We start from the raw sequence: 23646 nt of genomic DNA, 5'->3' as shown, positions 1-23646 counted from the left end.
TTGCTAGCTACGCTGATCTTGAACGACTGTTATCCACAGTTAACATACCTCTTAGTTGTCAATCAAATGTATTTGGCATCAATCGAATGGGCGGGCAGGCAGATCCATCTCAGTATTTCCCAAACTCGGTCCTGGGGACCGCACGGAGTACACGTTTCGTTTTGGTTTTTGCCCCCTAGCATGACACAGCTGATTCAAATAATCAAAGCTTGATGATCAGCTGTGTCATGCTAAGGGGCAAAAACCAAAACGTGTACCCCTTGGGGTCCCCAGGACCGAGTTTGGGAAACGCTGGTTTATCTACTCTTACCTCATTAGATTTTATCTCATCTCGCTGTGGCTAGCATTAGTTATTGATCTTGGGGAGGGAGAGATAGCCTATCTGTTCATGGTTGTTTGATCAATAAGGCGGGAATGTTCCCAAATGTTAAAGGACTCCCGTGGTATTTACATATTTGCAGAAATCCATTCAGGTGTATTTTATGGCTTTTGGCCAATGCTTACTAATTGGTTAAAAGTCGCACTGTTGCTACTGCCAAAGTGAAAGATGGAAGGCCCGTGTGTGGCAAATGACTTATAGGCCTACTGTAGCTCTGATTGGCTGTGACGCACCATTCATTTGCATTAGGGTTTATTTTCCCAAATGCCTTAGTATACGTAGCTCCACGTCATTCCCATTCGACAGAAATATGAAAACGTGAAAATATCCATATCTAAGTGCTCGCTTGTCAAAAAAAATGCAAACAAATACGTCATGTTCTTCCTGGTGGTGTATATGAACAGATTTCTGCACGACTTCACGTAACTAAAACGCTGTCAGTTCCACATTAAACAGCGTGCAGAACACCATCTCCTCTCACAGTGTAACACCAAGTGTGACTAAACATTGAGGTGATACTGTTAAAATTAGACAAATCCATGCTGAGAAATGTGTCCCTTTTTTTATTTTTTATTTATATTTTCCCGGTATTCCTATTACTATATTTATTAACATTTTAGCTTTTAATTAATGTATTTACGGTGGTACATGTTAGTTTCTAGAGGACATGTTGCTTCATAAAGTAGCTAGAATTCATATAGGTCCAATATAGGCAGTATCTCAATCAATTAAACTAGATTTCATTTGGTGCTCCTAACTTTTTAAAGTTGGGAGCACCAGTGCTGCCAATGATCAGTGTTCAGTTAGAGCCCCCTGCATTTGATACATATTTACATGTGAACGCGGTTCAGGTAAGGTGGCATATAGTTCCATCGGATACACATCTCTGGGACTATTGAGGTTGGGACACTGAGGTGATAATCTGATTGGACAAATACATCTGTTTATTGAGGTTTACACTCAGTGAGGCCAGTTTATTAGGTACACCACCCCATCATGAACATGGTTTGTTCCTACAGACAGTGAGTCACGTGGCCGTGGCTTGCTGTATAAAGCAGGCAGACAGGCATCGAGGCATTCAGTTACTGTTAGATTGAAGGTTAGATGGGGCAAAACGAGTGACCTAAGCGACTTTGAATGTATGATCGTCGATGCCAGGCGCGCCAGTTCCAGTGTCTCAGAAACAGCTGGCCTCCTGGGCTTTTCACGCACGACAGTGTCTAAGGTTAACAGAGAACGGTGCGACAAACAAACATCCAGTCAGTGGCAGTCCTGTGGGTGAAAACAGCTCGTTGATGAGAGGTTGAAAGAGAATGTCAGTCCTTGTCACGGATTGGCTATTGACAGCAGATGACCACACCAGGTTCGTCGGTCCTTGTCACGGATTGGCTATTGACAGCAGATGACCACACCAGGTTCCACTCCTATCAGCTAAAAACAAGAAGAAGTGGCTCCAGTGGGCACGCCATCACCAACACCGGACAATTGAAAAGTGGGAAAACATTGCCTGGTCCGACGAATCCCGGTTCCTTTTGCGTCATGCTAGTCAGGATTTGGTGTAAGCAGCGTGAGTCCATGGACCCGTCCTGGTGTCAACGGTGGCTGGTGGCGGTGGAGTAATGATGTGGGAAATGTTTTCCTGGCGCACATTTAGTCCCTTGATACCAATTGAGCAACCATTGAACGCCACTCCCAGAAGATTGCAGGCTGTTCTGGAGGCAAACTGGCCACTGAGGGTATACTGTGGTTGTATTGAGGTTAGTACACTGAGGTTGATACACTTTATTTAGCCAGGATAGTCCAGTCAGTATCAACTGCCACTGTTTTCCAGGGAGTTGTATAGAAGTTCGGCCAACAGCTCCGCCCCCTCCGTAGCCACTCGCCCAAGCCTCTCCAGGTTCTCCTTTACCCAAATTCAGATAGCAGATGTTCTGAAAGAGCTGCAAAACCTGGACCTGTACAAATCAGCTGGTCTTGACAATCTGGACCCTCTATCTCTGAAACTATCCGCCGCCATTGTCGCAACCCCTATTACCAGCCTGTTCAACCTCTCTTTCATATCGTCTGAGATCCCCAAGGATTGGAAAGCTGCCGCAGTCATCCCCCTCTTCAAAGGGGGAGACACCCTGGACCCAAACTGTTACAGACCTATATCCATCCTGCCCTGCCTATCTAAGGTCTTCGAAAGCCAAGTCAACAAACAGGTCACTGACCATCTCGAATCCCACCGTACCTTCTCCGCTGTGCAATCTGGTTTCCGAGCCGGTCGCAGGTGCACCTCAGCCACGCTCAAGGTACTAAGCGAAATCATAACCGCCATCGATAAAAGACAGTACTGTGCAGCTGTCTTCATCGACCTTGCCAAGGCTTTCGACTCTGTCAATCACCATATTCTTATCGGCACTCAGTAGCCTCGGTTTTTCTGATGACTGCCTTGCCTGGTTCACCAACTACTTTGCAGACAGAGTTCAGTGTGTCAAATCGGAGGGCATGCTGTCCGGTCCTCTGGCAATCTCAATGGGGTGCCAAAGGGTTCAATTCTCGTGCCGACTCTTTTCTCTGTATATATCAATGATGTTGCTCTTGCTGCGGGCAATTCCCTGATCCACCTCTACGCAGATGACACCATTCTGTATACTTCCGGACCGTCCTTGGACACTCGGCTTTCTATTCCGCAACAAAGCCTCCTTCACTCACGCCGCCAAACTTACCCTAGTAAAACTGACTATCCTACCTATCCTCGACTTCGGCGATGTCATCTACAAAATAGCTTCCAATACTCTACTCAGCAAACTGAATGCAGTTTATCACAGTGCCATCCGTTTTGTTACTAAAGCACCTTATACCACCCACCACTGCGACCTGTATGCTCTAGTCGGCTGGCCCTCGCTACATATTCGTCTTGGCCAGGTCGCAGTTGCAAATGAGAACTTGTTCTCAACTAGCCTACCTGGTTAAATAAATGTGAAATAAAAATAAAATAAAAAGTTGCTACGGTAACGTTATATAGTTTCCAGCTCATAGGAAAAATGATGGGCTGCTGAAAGGAACAAGAAGGGGCTCCTCCATTTCAGAGATTTACAACAGGGATGTACAAAATAGTCAGGGTCTCACCAAAGCACCTTATCTCATTTATTGGAAACCCAGAAATCTTTTCCCATTTCAGATTGTTACGGCAGATAGTGACTGATGCAGAAAATGGAAGGCATTGGTACTTGAGAAATTAGTTTCCGTTTCTCTCAGTTTGAAAGGACTCTTTATCAGTCTATCTTTCCTTAGATTTGGGAGAAATAGTGGATTTGTTGTTTTTCTCCATCTGAATTCACCTGTTCTTTCCCCCCAACAACATTACGAAAAATACAGGCTTTAGGCAACGTCAACAAAAACACTATTAATTTAGAATATTTACTACAGTAACTCATTTGGTTTCCTGGAGTTGTTTTCCATGCATTTAGAGCATTTTATTCTTTCCATTTCTCCCCCTCGGTCTCATGTCATGTTGTGTTCTCATTAGAACCCAGTCAGTTGAGTGATTAGGCTTAATTTTGCCTCAGTCCTTCTCTGTCACATTGCATGCCTTGTCACAGTTACAGCATTTAGATTAGAAGACAGTGAGTATCTCATAGATACTGGAACTACAGGCTGTCTCCCTTATACCATGTGTACTGGAAAGAAGACTACACTGTGGGAAGCACTGCTATACTGTTAGGTAGACTGGAATCCACTCTGACTATCACTCCGTTTCCATTGTATTTGTTTGCTATTTTTTCACTTCAACAATAATGAAATGGAGTTAATTATCATTGTCGATTCCAGGCTTGGTATGTTTCAATCTGGGTTATGTAAATGAACTCAAGGCGATGCTCTCCTTCCAGATATCATGGCTCTCTCTGGATAAACTATCTTTGTCCGTACAGCCAGCTGGGTTCTCAGTGTATCGTGCAGATAGAAGTAAAGAACTCTCCGGGAAGAAGAAGTAAGGCGGAGGTGTACTGCGGCTTGCGAAAGTATTCACATTTTTCCTATTTTGTTGCATTACAACCTGTAATTTAATTAGTTTTTTGGCGGATTTCATGTAATAAATAAAATATATAAAATAAAATTATATTATAATAAAATAAATAAAAATGCCAAAGGGGGTGAATACTTTTGCAAGGCACTGTATGTTTCATGATTAACTGCTCATGGTGTGATTGTGGTAACATACAGGAACTCAAGTCCTTTTGTTCATCCAACCTAGAATAACTCACAAACAAATTACCTCATGAGAGAATTCACTTTGGCCACCGTCAAGCCATTACCACGGCGGCTCTCAAGGAACCACACTAGACTTTTTGTGAAAACTGAAAACCCGTATATCCTGAGGCGGCATTTATTGTAGTTGGGGACTACAAAGGAAATCTGAGGAAAACGCTACCGATGTCTTATCAACACATTGCCTGCAGTGTCCGTTTGTTGCCATTGGGATGGCTACTAAGGCCCTCCCCCGCCTTCCCTTCAGCAAATCAGATCACAACTCCATTCTGCTCCTCCCTTCCTATGGACAGAAACTCAAACATGAGGTACCCGTGCTAAGGTCTATTCAACTCTGGTCTGACCAATCGGAATCCACGCTTCAAGATTGTTCTGTTCATGCGGACTGGGATATGTTCAGAGTTTCCTCGGACCTGCCTGGTGTGTTCATTAACATTCAGTAACATTGACGTATACACTGACACGGTGACTGAGTTCATGTGTATGTTGTTCCCACTGTGACGAATAAAATCTATCCAAACCAATAACTGTGAATAGATGGCAGCATTCGTGCAAAATTGAAAGGACGAACAACAGAGGCCTCCCGGGTGGCGCAGTGGTTAAGGGCACTGTACTGCTGCGCCAGCCGTGCCATCAGAGACTCTGGGTTCGTGCCCAGGCTCTGTCGTAAACCGGCTGCGACCGGGAGGTCCGTGGGTCGATGCACAATTGGCCTAGTGTCGTCCGGGTTAGAGAGGGCTTGGCCGGTAGGGATGTCCTTGTCTTATCGCGCACCAGCGACTCCTGTGGTGGGCCGGGCGCAGTGCGCGCTAACCAAGGTCGCCAGGTGCACGGTGTTTCCTCCGGCACATTGGCACATTGGTGCGGCTGGCTACCGGGTTGGATGCGCGCTGTGTTAAGAAGCAGTGCGGCTTGGTTGTGTATTCGGAGGACGCATGACTTTCAACCTTCGTCTCTCCCGAGCCCGTACGGGAGTTGTAGCGACGAGACAAGATAGTAGCTACTAAACAATTGGATACCACAAAATTGGGGAGAAAAACGGGGTAAAAAAAAAAAGAAAGTTTGAAAATTTAACCACAGCAAGGTGACTGGGAATATAGTTGAATATAAACAATGTAGTTATTCCCTCCGTAAGGCAATCAAACAAGAAACATGTCAGTACGAAGACAAAGTGAGTCGCAATTCAACGGCTCAGACATGAGACGTCTGTGACATGGACTCCAGACAATTATGCATACCACCCTGTAGCCATTTGACTGGATGTTCAGGAGTCTTATGGCTTATGTTTAGAAGCCTCCTGGACCTAGACTTGGTGCCCCGGTACCGCTTGCTGTGTGGTAGCAGAAAACAGTCTATGACTAGGGTGGCTGGAGTCTTTGACAATTTCTAGGGCCTTCCTCTGACACCGGGCCGTTCGTACTACTCTCTGTAGTGCCTTGCGGTCTGAGACAGAGCAGTTGCCACACCAGGCAGTGATGCAACCAGTCAGGATGCTCTTGATGGTGCAGCTGTAGAACCTTTTGAGGATCTGAGGACCCATGCCAAATCTGTTCAGTCTCCTGAGGGGGAATAGGAGTTGTCGTGCCCGCTTCACGACTATCTTGGTGTGCTTGGACCATGTTAGTTTGTTGGTGATGTGGACACCAAGGAACTTGACAGTCTCAACCTGCTCCATTGCAGCCCCGTCGATGAGAATGGGGACGTGCTCGGTCCTCTTTTTCCTGTAGTCCACAATCATCTCCTTTGTCTTGATCACGTTGAGGGAGAGGTTGTTGTCCTGGCACCACACGGCTAGGTCTCTGACCTCCTCCCTATAGGCTGTCTTGTTGTTGTCGGTGATCAGGCCTACCACTGTTGTGTCATCGGCAAATTGGTGTTGGAGTTGTGCCTGGCTGTGCAGTCATGAGGGAACAGGGAGTACAGGAGGGGGCTGAGCACACATCCCTGATGGGCCCCTGTGCTGAGGTTCACCTTGGCGGATGTGTTGTTACCTACCCTTACCACCTGGGGGCGGCCCGTCACGAAGTCCAGGATCCAGTTGCAGAGGGAGGTGTTTAGTCCCAGGCTCCTTAGCTTATTGATGAGCTTTGAGGGCACTATGGTGTTGAACGCTGAGCTGTAGTCAATGAATAGCATTCTCACATAGGTGTTCCTTTTGTCCAGGTGGGAAAGGGCAGTGTGGCGTGCAATAGAGATTGCATCATCTGTGGATCTGTTGGGGCGGTATGCAAATTAGGGTGGGTCTAGGATTTCTGGGATGATGGTGTTGATGTGAGCCTTGACCAGCCTTTAGAAGCACTTCAAGGCTACAGACGTGAGTGCTACGAGTTGGTAGTCATTTAGGCAGGTTACCTTAGTGTTCATGGGCACAGGCACTATGGTGGTCTGCTTAAAACATGTTGGTATTACAGACTCAGGCAGGAATAGGTTGAAAATGTCAGTGAAGACACATGCTAGTTGGTCAGCGAATGCTCCCAGTACACGTCCTGATAATCCGTCCCTGAGGCTTTGTGAATGTTGACCTGTCTAAAGGTTTTACTAAAGGTTTTACTCACGTCGGCTGCAGAGAGCGTGATCACGTCTTCCAATACAGCTGGTGCTCTTATGCATGTTTCAGTGCTATTTGCCTCGAAGGGAGCATAGAAGTAGTTTAGCTCGTCTTGTAGGCCCGTGTCACTGGGCAGCTCCTGGCTGTGCTTCCCTTTGTAGTCTGTAATGGTTTGCAGGCCCTGCCACATCCGACTAGCGTCAGAGCCAGTGTAGTACGACTCAATCTTAGTCCTGTTTTGAAGCTTTGCCTGTTTGATGGTTCGTCAGAGGGCATAGCGGGATTTCTTAAAAGCTTCCGGGTTAGAGTCCCGCTCTTTGAATGCGGCAGCTCTAGCCTTCAGCTCAGTGTGGATGCTGCCTGTTATCCATGGCTTCTGGTTGAGGTATGTATGTACGGTCACTGTGGGGACGAACAACAGTGCCTCTGCAATCTCAGGAGGCTGAAGATATTTGGCTTGGCCCCTAAGACCCTCACAGACTTTTACAGATGCACCATTGAGAGCATCCTGTCAGGCTATATTACCGCCTGGTACGGCAACTGCATCGTCCGTAAATGCAGGGCTCACCAGAGTGTGATGCCCCAACGTATCACCGGGGGCACACTGCCCGCCCTCCAGCACATCTACAGCACCCGGTGTCACAGAAACACCAAGAAATTCATCAAGGACCTCAGACACCCGAGCCACGGCCTGTTCACCCTTTTATCATCCAGAAGGCTAGGTCAGGACAGGTGCATCAAAGCTGGGACTGAGAGACTGAAAAACAGCTTCTATATCAAGGCTATCAGTCTGTTAAATAGCCATCACTAGAATCCACCCAGTACCCTGAACTTAGTGACTATCACTAGTTGGCTACCACCCGGTTACTCAACCCTGCACTTTAGAGGCTGCTGCCCTATGTCAATGGTCATGGCACACTGGTCACTTTAGTAATGGAACACTGGTCACTTTAATAATGGAACACTGGTCACTAGAATAATGGAACACTGGTCACTTTAATAATGGAACAATGATCAATTTAATAATGGAACACTGGTCCCTTTAATATTGTAACACTGGTCACTTTAATAATGGAACACTGGCCACTTTAATAATGGAACACTGGTCACTTTAATAATGGAACACTGGTCACTTTAATAATGGAACACTGGCCACTTTAATAATGGAACACTGGTCACTTTAATAATGGAACACTGGTCACTTTAATAATGGAACACTGGTCACTTTAATAATGGAACACTGGCCACTTTAATAATGGAACACTGGTCAGTTTAATAATGGAACACTGGCCACTTTAATAATGGAACACTGGTCAGTTTAATAATGGAACACTGGTCACTTTAATAATGGAACACTGGTTACTTTATGAATGCTTTAGGAATGCTTTAGGAATGCTTTAGGAATGCTTTATGGATGCTTTAGGAATGCTTTAGGAGGGGAAAACAGAAATGACTTTGACCGCATCAAGTTCATACATAGACATTTAACGTTGTCGTTATAGATCAGACTTGCAGAATGCACAGTTCATTACCATGAAGAGCTTAGCTATACAAATAGATTTGATTTACTGACAAGGTACAAATCTGTTGTTCTGCCCCTGAACAAGGCAGTTAACCCACTGTTCCTAGACCAGTTAACCCACTGTTCCTAGACCAGTTAACCCACTGTTCCTAGGCCGTCATTGAAAATTTGAATTTGTTCTTAACTGACTTGCCTGGTTAAATAAAGGTAAAATAAAATATAAAAAGTAAAACTCATTATGGCTGTTATCAAAAGTGAGCTTCTGCCACCTTCTTGAATATGTCAAAAATGCAAAACCACGTTTTGATAGTTATGCTGAAATGTAGCCCATACCAGCCCAATTTCCCCCCATCATGTATAGACCAGTATGACCAGTATATGCCCACACACACTTACCTTCTGCTTCTCACTGAGGTCAATGGTGCAGGAAGATCCCCACAGGTTTGAATCGTCAGGGTTTCACCATAATTTGCAAATAAATTAATAAAAAATCCTACAATGTGATTTTCTGGATTTTTTTCTTCTCATTTTGTCTGTCATAGTTGAAGTGTACCTATGAGGAAAATTACAGGCCTCTCTCATCTTTTTAAGTGGGAGAACTTGCACAATTGGCTGACTAAATACTTTTTTGCCCCGCTGTATCATAACTCATTAACAACACTCCACTGGTCATACTGGTCTATACATGACAGATCTATGTGTATAAATTCTATGCAGTCAAGGTTGTCAGCTCGGGGATTTGATCTTGCCACCTTTCGGTGACTAGTCCAACGCTCTAACCACTAGGATATGCTGCCGCCCCTTAAGATACCTAAATATGAGCTCTTGCATAGCATGACATGAATGCGCTATAGTTATCGTGTGAATATATTTCATTAACCTTTAATAATGTGGTTGGGACCTATGTAGTCAAAGTACATTGTTACCATACAAAGTCTCCACTGCTCTCTCTCTCGTTCTCTCTCTCTCTGTCTCTCTCTGTCTGTCTGTCTCTCTCTCTCTCTCTCTCTCTCTGTCTCTCTCTCTCTCTCTCTCTCTCTCTCTCTCTCTCTCTCTCTCCCTCTCTCTCTCTCTCTCTCTCTCTCTCTCTCTCTCTCTCTCTCTGTCTGTCTGTCTGTCTGTCACGTCCTGGCCTTTGTTTTCTTTAGTATTTTGGTTAGGCCAGGGTGTGACTTGGGTGATGTATGGTTTTTGTCTCATCTAGGGTGTTTGTACTGTCTAGGGGTTTTTGTAGATTCATGGGGTTGTGTTCATTCTAGGTGTTTATGTAAGTCTATGGTTGCCTAGATTGGTTCTCAATCAGAGGCAGGTGTTTATCGTTGTCTCTGATTGGGAGCCATATTTAGGCAGCCATGTTCTTTGGGTATTTTGTGGGTGATTGTTTCCTGTGTCAGTGTTTGTGCCACACGGGACTGTTTCCAGTTCACTTTATTATTTTGTATTTGTGGTCATGTTTAGTTTTCCTTATTTAAAAACCATGGACACCTACCACGCTGCGTATTGGTCCGATCCTTGTTTCACCTCTTCAGAGGAAGAGGAGGAAATCTGCTGTGTCTCTCTCTCTCTCTCTCTCTCTCTCTCTCTCACACACTTTTTTTACTTGAAAGATCTGATTTATTACACAGGTCAACATGATACATTGGATATAAAATGTAAGGAAACAAAGACTCGGTACAGACTGTCCAATAGTACAGTACAAACCCTTTATCTTGTCATTCAACCTTTCCCCCTCTTTAGCTGGTCTCTCTCTCTTTAGTCAGGTTGTTGTAGCTGGTCTCTCTCTCTTTAGTCATGTTGTTGTAGCTGGTCTCTCTCTTTAGTCAGGTTGTTGTAGCTGGTCTCTCTCTTTAGTCAGGTTGCTGTAACTGGTCTCTCTCACTCTCTTTAGTCAGGTTGTTGTAGCTGGTCTCTCTCTCTTTAGTCAGGTTGTTGTAGCTGGTCTCTCTCTCTTTAGTCAGGTTGTTGTAGCTGGTCTCTCTCTCTCTTTAGTCAGGTTGTTGTAGCTGGTCTCTCTCTCTTTAGTCAGGTTGTTGTAGCTGGTCTCTCTCTCTTTAGTCAGGTTGTTGTAGCTGGTCTCTCTCTCTTTAGTCAGGTTGTTGTAGCTGGTCTCTCTCTCTTTAGTCAGGTTGCTGTAGCTGGTCTCTCTCTTTAGTCAGGTTGCTGTAACTGGTCTCTCTCACTCTCTTTAGTCAGGTTGTTGTAGCTGGTCTCTCTCTTTAGTCAGGTTGGTGTAGCTGGTCTCTCTCTTTAGTCAGGTTGGTGTAGCTGGTCTCTCTCTTTAGTCAGGTTGCTGTAGCTGGTCTCTCTCTCTCTTTAATCAGGTTGTTGTAGCTGGTCTCTCTCTCTCTTTAGTCAGGTTGGTGTAGCTGGTCTCTCTAGTCAGGTTGCTGTAGCTGGTCTCTCTCTCTCTTTAATCAGGTTGTTGTAGCTGGTCTCTCTCTCTCTTTAGTCAGGTTGTTGTAGCTGGTCTCTCTCTCTTTAATCAGGTTGTTGTAGCTGGTCTCTCTCTCTCTTTAGTCAGGTTGTTGTAGCTGGTCTCTCTCTCTCTTTAATCAGGTTGTTGTAGCTGGTCTCTCTCTCTCTTTAGTCAGGTTGTTGTAGCTGGTCTCTCTCTCTCTTTAGTCAGGTTGTTGTAGCTGGTCTCTCTCTCTCTTTAGTCAGGTTGTTGTAGCTGGTCTCTCTCTTTAGTCAGGTTGCTGTAGCTGGTCTCTCTCTCTCTTTAGTCAGGTTGTTGTAGCTGGTCTCTCTCTCTTTAGTCAGGTTGCTGTAGCTGGTCTCTCTCTCTCTTTAATCAGGTTGTTGTAGCTGGTCTCTCTCTCTCTTTAATCAGGTTGTTGTAGCTGGTCTCTCTCTCTCTTTAGTCAGGTTGTTGTAGCTGGTCTCTCTCTCTCTCTTTAATCAGGTTGTTGTAGCTGGTCTCTCTCTGCACAGTAATGCTGACCATTGACTAAGGGAACAATGAACAAGTGAATCAATGACTACGCCACTGATGATTTACAATGCTTCAGTGGGAACATACTAAACGTACAGTGGACACACAGGCCTATGATCCCAGCCAGTAGGGGAACACATAGCCTCAGACGCGTTGCAGTATAATAATATTTTGAAGATAAATGCACAACACAGAGGATGAGATGACTAAAAACCTAATGGTCAATAGCGAATTATAAGTAGGAGTTGGGTTTCAGTTCAACATCTGTTCAGAATCTGTGGAATGTCACTCCTGACCTCAGAGCGACGTGTGCTACGTGGGCCACGTTTTCATTGGTCTGGAGTGGAATACTCGTTATTTGGCCATTGGCCAAGTTGTCCTGCAAGGACTTCTGATTGGTCAAACCTCAGGCTAGGCCTGGGGGGGGGGGTTATAAATGGCCTCCTGCTCCTTTGTTCGGTGGGGAGAAAAGCTGAGGACAGGGGAGACTGAACATCTGAATATCTACCTCCCAGCGTAACATCGTGATTTGTCCTTCTCTAATAAACCTATTTTTCTCCCCCTGATTTGCTTTGGAGTTTGTGTTATTGAAGAATAACATAAATTGCTAATAGCAGCAACTCTGGAAGGTCTCTTCCACAACTGAACATGTACTGAATCACAAAGATATTGTCATACAGTCTTACAGCACCAACATTCATTGTTGTCCTCTCTCTGTGTTTGTATAGACTTCTTGTCCTTTAAAAAAAACACTTTAGACCAAAAAAACACTTAAGACCAAAACGTTGAATATGCTAACATGCAAAATAAGCACACAGAAACAGCCAGTTTCTCATACCTCCCCACAGCCCACAAAATAACAAATGCAATGGGAAACATTCTTACCGTGGCCTTTAATAGCTGAAGATTGATTCATCCAAAATGTGTTGCACTGGTTTGCATTTAAGTAAAAGGGAGGATGGCACATTTTGATCTTGGATTGGATTTTGGGACTTTCTTATTTACACTTGGACATTGGGACGATTGGTTAGGATTATATATTAACTTTATTGTGTGATGATAATCGACATAAAGTTAATTGTTATATTGATTGAAATCCAATTGGTTACAATATATTAATCTTTGCTCCCTTCACATCACTTTGGTTGCACTCATATTGAAACAGTATTTTACTTGAACTTTAACGTTGTAACCTAATTTGTGATGCTAACCGATCCAGTCTTTGTACGATGATGTGTCACTGAGGGTCTGAGCTTCTGGGAATGACTCATCGTGTGGAATTATTTGGGATGTTTGTGAAGGAAGGCGCGCACACTGTTGATGCTCCCAATTCACCTCTTTATTGACAATGCTTCAGGTCAAACAGACTGAATGCTTACATCCCTGAGCAGGCGTGGTTGTGAGACAGGTTGGGCGTACTGCCAAATTCTCCAAAACGATGTTGGAGGTAGCTTATGGTAGAAAAATGAACATTAATTTCACTGACAACAGCTCTGGTGGACATTCCTGCAGTCAGCTTGCCAATTGCCACGCTCCATCAAAACTTGAGACATCTGTGGTATTGTGTTGTGTGATAAAACTGCATATTTTAGAGTGGCCTTTTATTGTCCCCCAGCACAAGGTACACCTGTGTAATGATCTTTCTTTTTAATCAGCTTCTTGATATGCCACACCTGTCAGGTGGATGGATTATCTTGGCAAAGGAGAAATGCTCACTAACAGGGATGTCAACACATTTATATAATTATATATATATTATTATAATTAATATAAGAATAATATTTTGTGCACATGGAAAATATATTTTATTTCTGCTCACGAAACATGGGACCGACACTTTACACGTTGTGTTTATATTTTTGCTCAGTGTACATATATAAAAACAATATTCCATTGGAAACTGTTGGAATACCTGCTCAAATGACAATTACACACAGGACGCGCGGTGGCCGTATGTCACAGCTGTGCGCTACTTACTGGTGCAGAAGTCAGGTGCAGCAGAGCAGAGAGTTGTGCTCTACTGGTGTAGATGTCAGGTGCAGGAGAGCAGAGAGTTGTGCTCTACTGGTGTAGAAGTCAGGTGCAGGAGAGCAGAGAGTTGTGCTCTACTGGTGTAGATGTCAGGTGCAGGAGAGCAGAGAGTTGTGATCTACTGGTGTAGAAGTCAGGTGCAGGAGAGCAGAGAGTTGTGATCTACTGGTGTAGAAGTCAGGAGCAGTAGAGCAGAGAGTTGTGATCTACTGGTATAGAAGTCAGGTGCAGGAGAGCAGAGAGTTGTGATCTACTGGTGTAGAAGTCAGGTGCAGGAGAGCAGAGAGTTGTGCTCTGCTGGTGTAGAAGTCAGGTGCAGGAGAGCAGAGAGTTGTAATCTACTGGTGTAGAAGTCAGGTGCAGTAGAGCAGAGAGTTGTGCTCTACTGGTTTAGGAGTCAGGTGCAGTAGAGCAGAGAGTTGTGCTCTACTGGTGTAGAAGTCAGGTGCAGGAGAGCAGAGAGTTGTGCTCTACTGGTGTAGATGTCAGGTGCAGGAGAGCAGAGAGTTGTGATCTACTGGTGTAGAAGTCAGTTGCAGGAGAGCAGAGAGTTGTGATCTACTGGTGTAGAAGTCAGGAGCAGTAGAGCAGAGAGTTGTGATCTACTGGTATAGAAGTCAGGTGCAGGAGAGCAGAGAGTTGTGATCTACTGGTGTAGAAGTCAGGTGCAGGAGAGCAGAGAGTTGTGCTCTGCTGGTGTAGAAGTCAGGTGCAGAGAGTTGTGATCTACTGGTGTAGAAGTCAGGTGCAGTAGAGCAGAGAGTTGTGCTCTACTGGTTTAGGAGTCAGGTGCAGTAGAGCAGAGAGTTGTGCTCTACTGGTGTATAAGTCAGGTGCAGTAGAGCAGAGAGTTGTGCTCTACTGGTGTAGAAGTCAGGTGCAGGAGAGCAGAGAGTTGTGATCTACTGGTGTAGAAGTCAGGTGCAGTAGAGCAGAGAGTTGTGATCTACTGGTGTAGAAGTCAGGTGCAGTAGAGCTGAGAGTTGTGCTCTACTGGTGTAGGAGTCAGGGGCAGTAGAGCTGAGAGTTGTGCTCTACTGGTGTAGAAGTCAGGTGCAGGAGAGCAGAGAGTTGTGATCTACTGGTGTAGAAGTCAGGTGCAGTAGAGCAGAGAGTTGTGATCTACTGGTGTAGAAGTCAGGTGCAGGAGAGCAGAGAGTTGTGATCTACTGGTGTAGAAGTCACGTGCAGGAGACCAGAGAGTTGTGATCAGGCGAACACTTTATTCTGCAGAAGCAAACAACAGACGGACGCAACAGCGTCCAACAAACCTCCAGCCAAAGGCAAAAGTGCAAAGCGCGACAAAGTCACAATGAAGCAGAAATGTTTAACAATTAAACATACTCCGGGTTGAAACATAGTACCCAGGGGAAGACCAGCTTGGCAGGCACGTCAATACACAAGGCTGCTATGACTGGCCTGGAGCCGGTCTCTCACTACAGTCAGGCTGCTATAACAGGCCTGTAGCTGGTCTCTCTCTTTAGTCAGGCTGCTATAACAGGCCTGTAGCTGGTCTCTCTCTTTAGTCATAACTGGCCTGTAGCTGGTCTCTCTCTTTAGTCAGGCTGCTATAACAGGCCTGTAGCTGGTCTCTCACTACAGTCAGGCTGCTATAACAGGCCTGTAGCTGGTCTCTCTCTTTATTCAGGCTGCTATAACTGGCCTGGAGGCGGTCTCTCACTACAGTCAGGCTGCTATAACTGGCCTGGAGCCGGTCTCTCACTACAGTCAGGCTGCTATAACAGGCCTGTAGCTGGTCTCTCTCTTTAGTCAGGCTTCTATAACTGGCCTGTAGCTGATCTCTCTCTTTAGTCAGGCTGCTATAACTGGCCTGTAGCTGGTCTCTCACTACAGTCAGGCTGCTATAACAGGCCTGTATCTGGTCTCTCTCTTTAGTCAGGCTGCTATAACAGGCCTGTAGCTGGTCTCTCTCTTCAATCAGGCTGCTATAACTGGCCTGTAGCTGGTCTCTCTCTTTAGTCAGGCTGCTATAACTGGCCTGTAGCTGGTCTCTCTCTTCAGTCAGGCTGCCATAACAGGCCTGTAGCTGGTCTCTCTCTTCAGTCAGGCTGCTATAACAGGCCTGTAGCTTGTCTCTCTCTTCAATCAGGCTGCTATAACTGGCCTGTAGCTGGTCTCTCTCTTTAGTCAGGCTGCTATAACTGGCCTGTAGCTGGTCTCTCTCTTCAATCAGGCTGCTATAACTGGCCTGTAGCTGGTCTCTCTCTTTAGTCAGGCTGCTATAACTGGCCTGTAGCTGGTCTCTCTCTTCAGTCAGGCTGCCATAACAGGCCTGTAGCTGGTCTCTCTCTTCAGTCTCTCTCTGCTATAACAGGCCTGTAGCTGGTCTCTCTCTTTAGTCAGGCTGCTATAACAGGCCTGTAGCTGGTCTCTCTCTTTAGTCAGGCTGCTATAACAGGCCTGTAGCTGGTCTCTCTCTTTAGTCAGGCTGCTATAACAGGCCTGTAGCTGGTCTCTCTCTTTAGTCAGGCTGCTATAACTGGCCTGTAGCTGGTCTCTCTCTTTAGTCAGGCTGCTATAACAGGCCTGTAGCCGCTCTCTCTCTTTAGTCAGGCTGCTAAAACTGGTTAAATATTGAATGTTTACAAAATGTGCAGTGTGACTACTGGGCCAAATGAGAAGCAGATTGCACAGAAAGATTGTTTTGCAGATGTTTGGGAAAAACTCTTAGTGCTACTCATTAAAGTAACAGTACATGCTGGGAAAGGTCACTAAGCTATTTATATGTCATATCCATTGACTGTGTTCCTGTGTGTTCTTGTGGTTTTGAAGGCTTGGTGACTATACAGTGAATTAGGAAAGTATTCAGACCCCTTGACTTTTTCCACAATTTGTTACGTTAGAACCTTGTGCTAAAATTAATTAAATATTTTTTTTCTTCTTATCAATCTACACACAGTACCCCATAATGACAAAGCAAAAACAGTTTAGAATATTTTGCAAATGTATATATACAAATAAATGATATCATATTTTCATAATTATTCAGACCCTTTACTCAGTACTTGGTTGAAGCACCTTGTGCAGCGATTACAGCCTCAAGTCTTCTTGGGTATGAGACTACAAGCTTGGCACACCTGTACTTGGGGAGTTTCTCCCATTCTTCTCTGCAGGTTCTCTCTAACTCTGTCAGATTGGATGGGGAGCATCGCTGCACAGCTATTTTCAGATCTCTCCAGAGATGTTCAGAGACTTGTCCCAAAGCCACTCCTGCATTGTCTTAGCTGTGTGCTTAGGGTCGTTGATCTGTTGGAAGGTGAACTTTCACCCCAGTCTGAGGTCCTGAGCGCTCTGGAGCAGGTTCTCATCAAAGATCTCTCGGTACTTTGCTCCGTTCATCTTTGCCTCGATGATGACTAGTCTCCCAGTCCCTGCCGCTGAAAAACATCCCCATATCATGATGCTGCCAACACCATGCTTCACTGTAGGCATGGTGCCAGGTTTCCCTCCTTGGCATTAAGGCCAAAGATTTCAATCTTCTGGAAGGGTCTCATCTCCACAGAGGAACTCTAGAGCTCTGTCAGAGTGACCAATGGGTTTGTGGTCATCTCCCTGACCAAGGCCCTTCGCCCCCGATTGCTCAGTTTGGCCAGGCGGCCAGCTCTAGGAAGAGTTTTAGTGATTCCAAACTTCTTCAAATTTAAGAATGATGGAGTCCACTGTGTTCTTGGGGACCTTCAATGCTGCAGAATATTTTTGTTACCCTTCCCCAGATCTCTGCCTCGACACAATCCTGTCTCGGAGCTCTACGGACAATTCATTCGACCTCATGGCTTGGTTTCACATGGTTGTGTTACATCTGCCCCTGCCACGCCCTCTACTGCACATCCTGTGTCTCTCTAACCTGCCGCCAATCCCCCAGTGTTCCCTCTCTCTCTCTGTGTGTATCTGATTGTGTGTGTGTGTGTGTGTGTGTGTGTGTGTGTGTGTGTGTGTGTGTGTGTGTGTGTGTGGTGTGTGGTGTGTGTGTGTGTGTGTGTAGACAGGTATGCTTGAGTCAGAGCAGATCCCCACCAGCTGCAACCTGTTCCATAATAAAGACCTCTACTAATACTCAGCCCTGCCACTTCCACGCTGCCAGATTCTAGCCTCTGCTCAGTCAGTCTGCATTTCAAGCTGTTTGTTCCTGCATAGATCTTGTTTTCCTGTCTCTCTGGTCCCTGTCTATAGTCCCTCGTCTCGTCAGTCCTGCTTCCCAGCCCTGGACACCCGCTTTACTGCTTCTTTGGATTCCGCTCCTGGCCTGCTACCCTGCCCCTACTCCCCTTGCCCTGGTCGCAGCCTCAGTCCCTGGTTCCCTGCTACCCTGCCCCTACTCCCCTTGCCCTGGTCGCAGCCTCAGTCCCTGGTTCCCTGCTACCTGCCCGAGCTTCCCCTGGCCTGCACCCCATCTACCCCCCGCTTTTCAATAAATACCTTGAATACCTTATCCCTGTCTCCTCGTCTGAGACTCCACTTGGGTTCACCTGCTCCACCCCACATTACAAAGGCTTGGTTTTTGCTCTGACATGCACTGTCAACTGTGGGACCTTATATAGACAGGTGTGTGCCTTTCCAAATCATGTCCAATCAATTGAAGTTACCACAGGTGGACTCCAATCAAGTTGTAGAAACATCTCACGGATAATCAATGGAAACAGGATGCACCTGAGTTTAATTTTGAGTCTCATGGCAAAGAGTCTGAATACTTACTTATGTAAAGGTATTTAGTTTGTTTATTTGTAATACATTTTCAAACATTTCTGAAAAACCTGGTTCCACTTTGTCGTTATGGGTATTGTGTGTAGATTGCTTAAGATTTTTATTTATTTAATCAATTTTAGTAAAGTTATGTAACGTAACAAAATGTGGAAAAAGTCAAGGGGTCGAATACATTCCAAAGGCAATGTACAATGTCTTCTGGCTGTGAAGGCTTGGTTACTATATAATGTATACTGTTCATTGACTGTGTTTCTGTGTGTTCTTCTGGCTGTGAAGGCTTGGTTACTATATAATGTATACTGTTCATTGACTGTGTTTCTGTGTGTTCTTCTGGCTGTGAAGGCTTGGTTACTATATAATGTATACTGTCCATTGACTGTGTTTCTGTGTGTTCTTCTGGCTGTGAAGGCTTGGTTACTATATAATGTATACTGTCCATTGACTGTGTTTCTGTGTGTTCTTCTGGCTGTGAAGGCTTGGTTACTATATAATGTATACTGTCCATTGACTGTGTTTCTGTGTGTTCTTCTGGCTGTGAAGGCTTGGTTACTATATAATGTATACTGTCCATTGACTGTGTTTCTGTGTTCTTCTGGCTGTGAAGGCTTGGTTACTATATAATGTATACTGTCCATTGACTGTGTTTCTGTGTGTTCTTCTGGCTGTGAAGGCTTGGTTACTATATAATGTATACTGTCCATTGACTGTGTTTCTGTGTGTTCTTCTGGCTGTGAAGGCTTGGTTACTATATAATGTATACTGTCCATTGACTGTGTTTCTGTGTGTTCTTCTGGCTGTGAAGGCTTGGTTACTATATAATGTATACCGTCCATTGACTGTGTTTCTGTGTGTTCTTTTGGCTGTGAAGGCTTGGTTACTATATAATGTATACTGTCCATTGACTGTGTTTCTGTGTGTTCTTCTGGCTGTGAAGGCTTGGTTACTATATAATGTATACTGTCCATTGACTGTGTTTCTGTGTGTTCTTCTGGCTGTGAAGGCTTGGTTACTATATAATGTATACTGTCCATTGACTGTGTTTCTGTGTGTTCTTCTGGCTGTGAAGGCTTGGTTACTATATAATGTATACTGTCCATTGACTGTGTTTCTGTGTGTTCTTCTGGCTGTGAAGGCTTGGTTACTATATAATGTATACCGTCCATTGACTGTGTTGTTGTGTGTTCTTTTGGCTGTGAAGGCTTGGTTACTATATAATGTATACTGTCCATTGACTGTGTTTCTGTGTGTTCTTCTGGCTGTGAAGGCTTGGTTACTATATAATGTATACTGTCCCTTGATTCTGTGTTTGTTTGTTCTTGTGTTTGTGTTTGGGGTAGAAGATCTGCGGGGCGTGACGATAGTGGAGCTGATTAAGAAGGAAGGCAGCACCTTGGGCCTCACCATCTCCGGAGGAACAGACAAGGACGGAAAGCCCCGCGTCTCCAACCTACGACCAGGAGGACTGGCTGCCAGGTGAGATCTACATGTTTTTTTTAGTTTTTTTTTACAGTATTCGCTCACTTTTTTTTACTGAATGTGCACGCGTGTACAGGACATCTTCCTTGACTTACGCCTGAACCTCCATCCCCTCAGTCCCCCAGTCACAGACACAGATGCAGCCATGCTGTATCAGCTAATCAGGCCCTGATGTAGAAACAACCACCTGACGTTTCATTTCACTAGAGGCAGATTTCCACAGGATTGTTTAACGACTAGGAAGACGATGCTAAAAATAGGCGCGTAGTCTTAAATTTTTTTTTTTTTATGTGTAAATCTACTGACGGACCTGTCTGTTTTTTCGAAGAAGTCTCCCCCCCTCAGGCTTTCCCCCCCTCCCCAGATAAAACTTACAGATTAGATGCACTGCAGGCCAACTGTCTGTGTTTGAGCCTTAGCTTGACAATTTATGTAGAAAGTGGATTTTATCCAAAGCTGATTTACTCTGAATAAAGAAAGTGGGACATGTTAAAATCTGAATTAATCTCATGACTGGCATATTTAATGAAGATACAATATCAGCTAAATGAGCAATGTACCAAAGAATAAAACAGTATTCATTGTGTGAGTAGTGTCGCTGTTCAGGCGTCTTGTGCTTCACGGTGACTGTGGGAAGACACTAAAGGTTGAGAATCCTAGATTGCAACATAATAGCCTGTTGGCATTGTTGATCTGTCAGCATGTGTATCTGTCATCACTGTCTTCTCTGGTGGGTGTATGAGAAGTCCTTTAATCTAGTGGGTATGAGGAGTCCTTTAATCTAGTGGGTGTATGAGGAGTCCTTTAATCCAGTGGGTATGAGGAGTCCTTTAATCTAGTGGGTGTATGGAAGTCCTTTAATCTTGTGGGTGTATGAGAAGTCCTTTAACCTAGTGGGTGTATGAGAAGTCCTTTAATCTAGTGGGTATGAGAAGTCCTTTAATCTAGTGGGTGTATGAGAAGTCCTTTAATCTAGTGGGTATGAGAAGTCCTTTAATCTAGTGGGTGTATGAGAAGTAATTTAATCTAGTGGGTGTATGAGAAGTCCTTTAATCTAGTGGGTGTATGAGAAGTAATTTAATCTAGTGGGTGTATGAGGAGTCGTTTAATCTAGTGGGTGTATGAGAAGTCCTTTAATCTAGTGGGTGTATGAGAAGTCCTTTAACCTAGTGGGTGTATGAGAAGTCCTTTAATCTAGTGGGTGTATGAGGAGTCCTTTAATCTAGTGGGTGTATGAGGAGTCCTTTACTCCAGTGGGTATGAGAAGTCCTTTAATCTAGTGGGTGTATGAGAAGTAATTTAATTTAGTGGGTGTATGAGGAGTCGTTTAATCTAGTGGGTGTATGAGGAGTCCTTTACTCCAGTGGGTATGAGAAGTCCTTTAATCTAGTGGGTGTATGAGAAGTAATTTAATCTAGTGGGTGTATGAGGAGTCGTTTAATCTAGTGGGTGTATGAGAAGTCCTTTAACCTAGTGGGTGTATGAGGAGTCCTTTACTCCAGTGGGTATGAGAAGTCCTTTAACCTAGTGGGTGTATGAGAAGTCCTTTAATCTAGTGGGTGTATGAGGAGTCCTTTAATCTAGTGGGTGTATGAGAAGTCCTTTAATCTAGTGGGTATGAGAAGTCCTTTAACCTAGTGGGTGTATGAGAAGTCCTTTAATCTAGTGGGTGTATGAGAAGTCCTTTAACCTAGTGGGTGTATGAGGAGTCCTTTAATCCAGTGGGTATGAGGAGTCCTTTAATCTAGTGGGTGTATGAGAAGTCCTTTAATCTTGTGGGTGTATGATAAGTCCTTTAACCTAGTGGGTGTATGAGAAGTCCTTTAATCTAGTGGGTGTATGAGAAGTCCTTTAATCTTGTGGGTGTATGAGAAGTCCTTTAACCTAGTGGGTGTATGAGAAGTCATTTAATCTAGTGGGAGTATGAGAAGTAATTTAATTAAGTGGGTGTATGAGGAGTCCTTTCATCTAGTGGGTGTATGAGGAGTCCTTTAATCCAGTGGGTATGAGGAGTCCTTTAATCTAGTGGGTGTATGAGAAGTCCTTTAATCTAGTGGGTGTATGAGAAGTCGGTTAACCTAGTGGGTGTATGAGAAGTAATTTAATTAAGTGGGTGTATGAGACGTCCTTTAATCTTGTGGGTGTATGAGAAGTCCTTTAATCTAGTGGGTGTATGAGAAGTCGGTTAACCTAGTGGGTGTATGAGAAGTAATTTAATTAAGTGGGTGTATGAGACGTCCTTTAATCTAGTGGGTGTATGAGAAGACCTTTAATCTAGTAGGTGTATGAGAAGACCTTTAATCTAGTGGGTGTATGAGGAGTCCTTTAATCTAGTGGGTGTATGAGAAGTAATTTAATCTAGTGGGTGTATGAGAAGTAATTTAATCTAGTGGGTATATGAGAAGACCTTTAATCTAGTGGGTGTATGAGAAGTAATTTAATCTAGTGGGTGTATGAGAAGTAATTTAATCTAGTGGGTGTATGAGAAGTAATTTAATCTAGTGGGTATATGAGAAGACCTTTAATCTAGTGGGTGTATGAGAAGTAATTTAACTAAGTGGGTGTATGAGAAGTCCTTTAATCTAGTGGGTGTATGAGACATCCTTTAATCTACTGGGTGTATGAGAAGTCCTTTAATCTAGTGGGTGTATGAGACATCCTTTAATCTACTGGGTGTATGAGAAGTCCTTTAATCTAGTGGGTGTATGAGAAGTCCTTTAATCTAGTGGGTGTATGAGAAGACAGGAGCTTGCTTTCTGTTTTCATTTAGAACGTTAAGTAGCTAGCAACATCATATTGTTAAGCTATATACAGTAGGTAGATCAATATTTGCAACAAAATGTAATTTATTGTTAATCACAGTTGTACTGTGGTAGAGGGTTAGGCTTTGTAACATGGGATATTTGATTGACATTCTCTTTACTTGTTGACAAACTCTCTCCTTTCTCAAACTCTCTACCTACATGTACCGCTCCACCTCACAATCCTACTATAAGAAACGCAGCAACAAAAACTATTTTCCTGTGGAGTCCGCCTTGAATACTTCAAACCACAAGTTATCTACCTGGCAATCACAACCAACAAAGAACTTATCGATTAACTCTGTCTGGTCCTATCTGTTTGTCTGTTTGGAACTCAGAACCAGAATGTTATTGTTGTAGAATAGATGGAATAGATTTTTTGTCCTGAAATTAGTTTTCTCCCAAACTAGTTGCCAAACTATATAGTTTGATTGTTATCGATTAGGAAAGTATTGATTTCTAATTCTGTTTTTTTGAGAGTAGATTTTAACCAACGTCATGCTATTCATCTTTCGTGGATCCTGAAGCCTGTAGGTTTAATGAAAGGTGGGATATATCAAATCAAATTTTATTTGTCACATACACATGGTTAGCAGATGTTAATGCGAGTGTAGCGAAATGCTTGAAATGCAAAATGCTTGCCCATATATATTATTATCAGCTAGATAATGTTCTATCTACAGTATGGTCCTGTCTAATGAGTGATCAGCTAGATAATGTTGTATCTACAGTATGGTCCAGTCTAATGAGTGATCAGCTAGGTAATGTTGTATCTACAGTATGGTCCAGTCTAATGAGTGATCAGCTAGATAATGTTGTATCTCTGGTCCTGTCTAATGAGTGATCAGCTAGATAATGTTGTATCTACAGTATGGTCCTGTCTAATGAGTGATCAGCTAGATAATGTTGTATCTCTGGTCCTGTCTAATGAGTGATCAGCTAGATAATGTTGTATCTCTGGTCCTGTCTAATGAGTGACCA

General features: G+C 44.1%; 1 protein-coding gene across 1 annotated transcript in view; it reads left to right on the top strand.

The window, feature by feature from the left end:
• LOC110494809 (glutamate receptor-interacting protein 2-like) overlaps positions 1 to 23646 on the top strand; it is a 163126-nt gene that overhangs the window by 24217 nt on the left and 115263 nt on the right. Inside the window, exon 3 of the mRNA XM_036948442.1 lies at positions 19729 to 19861. Coding sequence (XP_036804337.1) covers positions 19729 to 19861 — 133 coding nt within the window. The remainder of the gene's footprint in view (positions 1 to 19728; positions 19862 to 23646) is intronic.

The sequence above is a fragment of the Oncorhynchus mykiss genome, chromosome 17 (assembly GCF_013265735.2).
Source record: "Oncorhynchus mykiss isolate Arlee chromosome 17, USDA_OmykA_1.1, whole genome shotgun sequence".
NCBI classification, from domain to species: domain Eukaryota; kingdom Metazoa; phylum Chordata; class Actinopteri; order Salmoniformes; family Salmonidae; genus Oncorhynchus; species Oncorhynchus mykiss.
The sequence above is the reverse complement of the archived record's forward strand: the minus strand, read 5'-3'. Positions and strand labels throughout refer to the sequence as shown.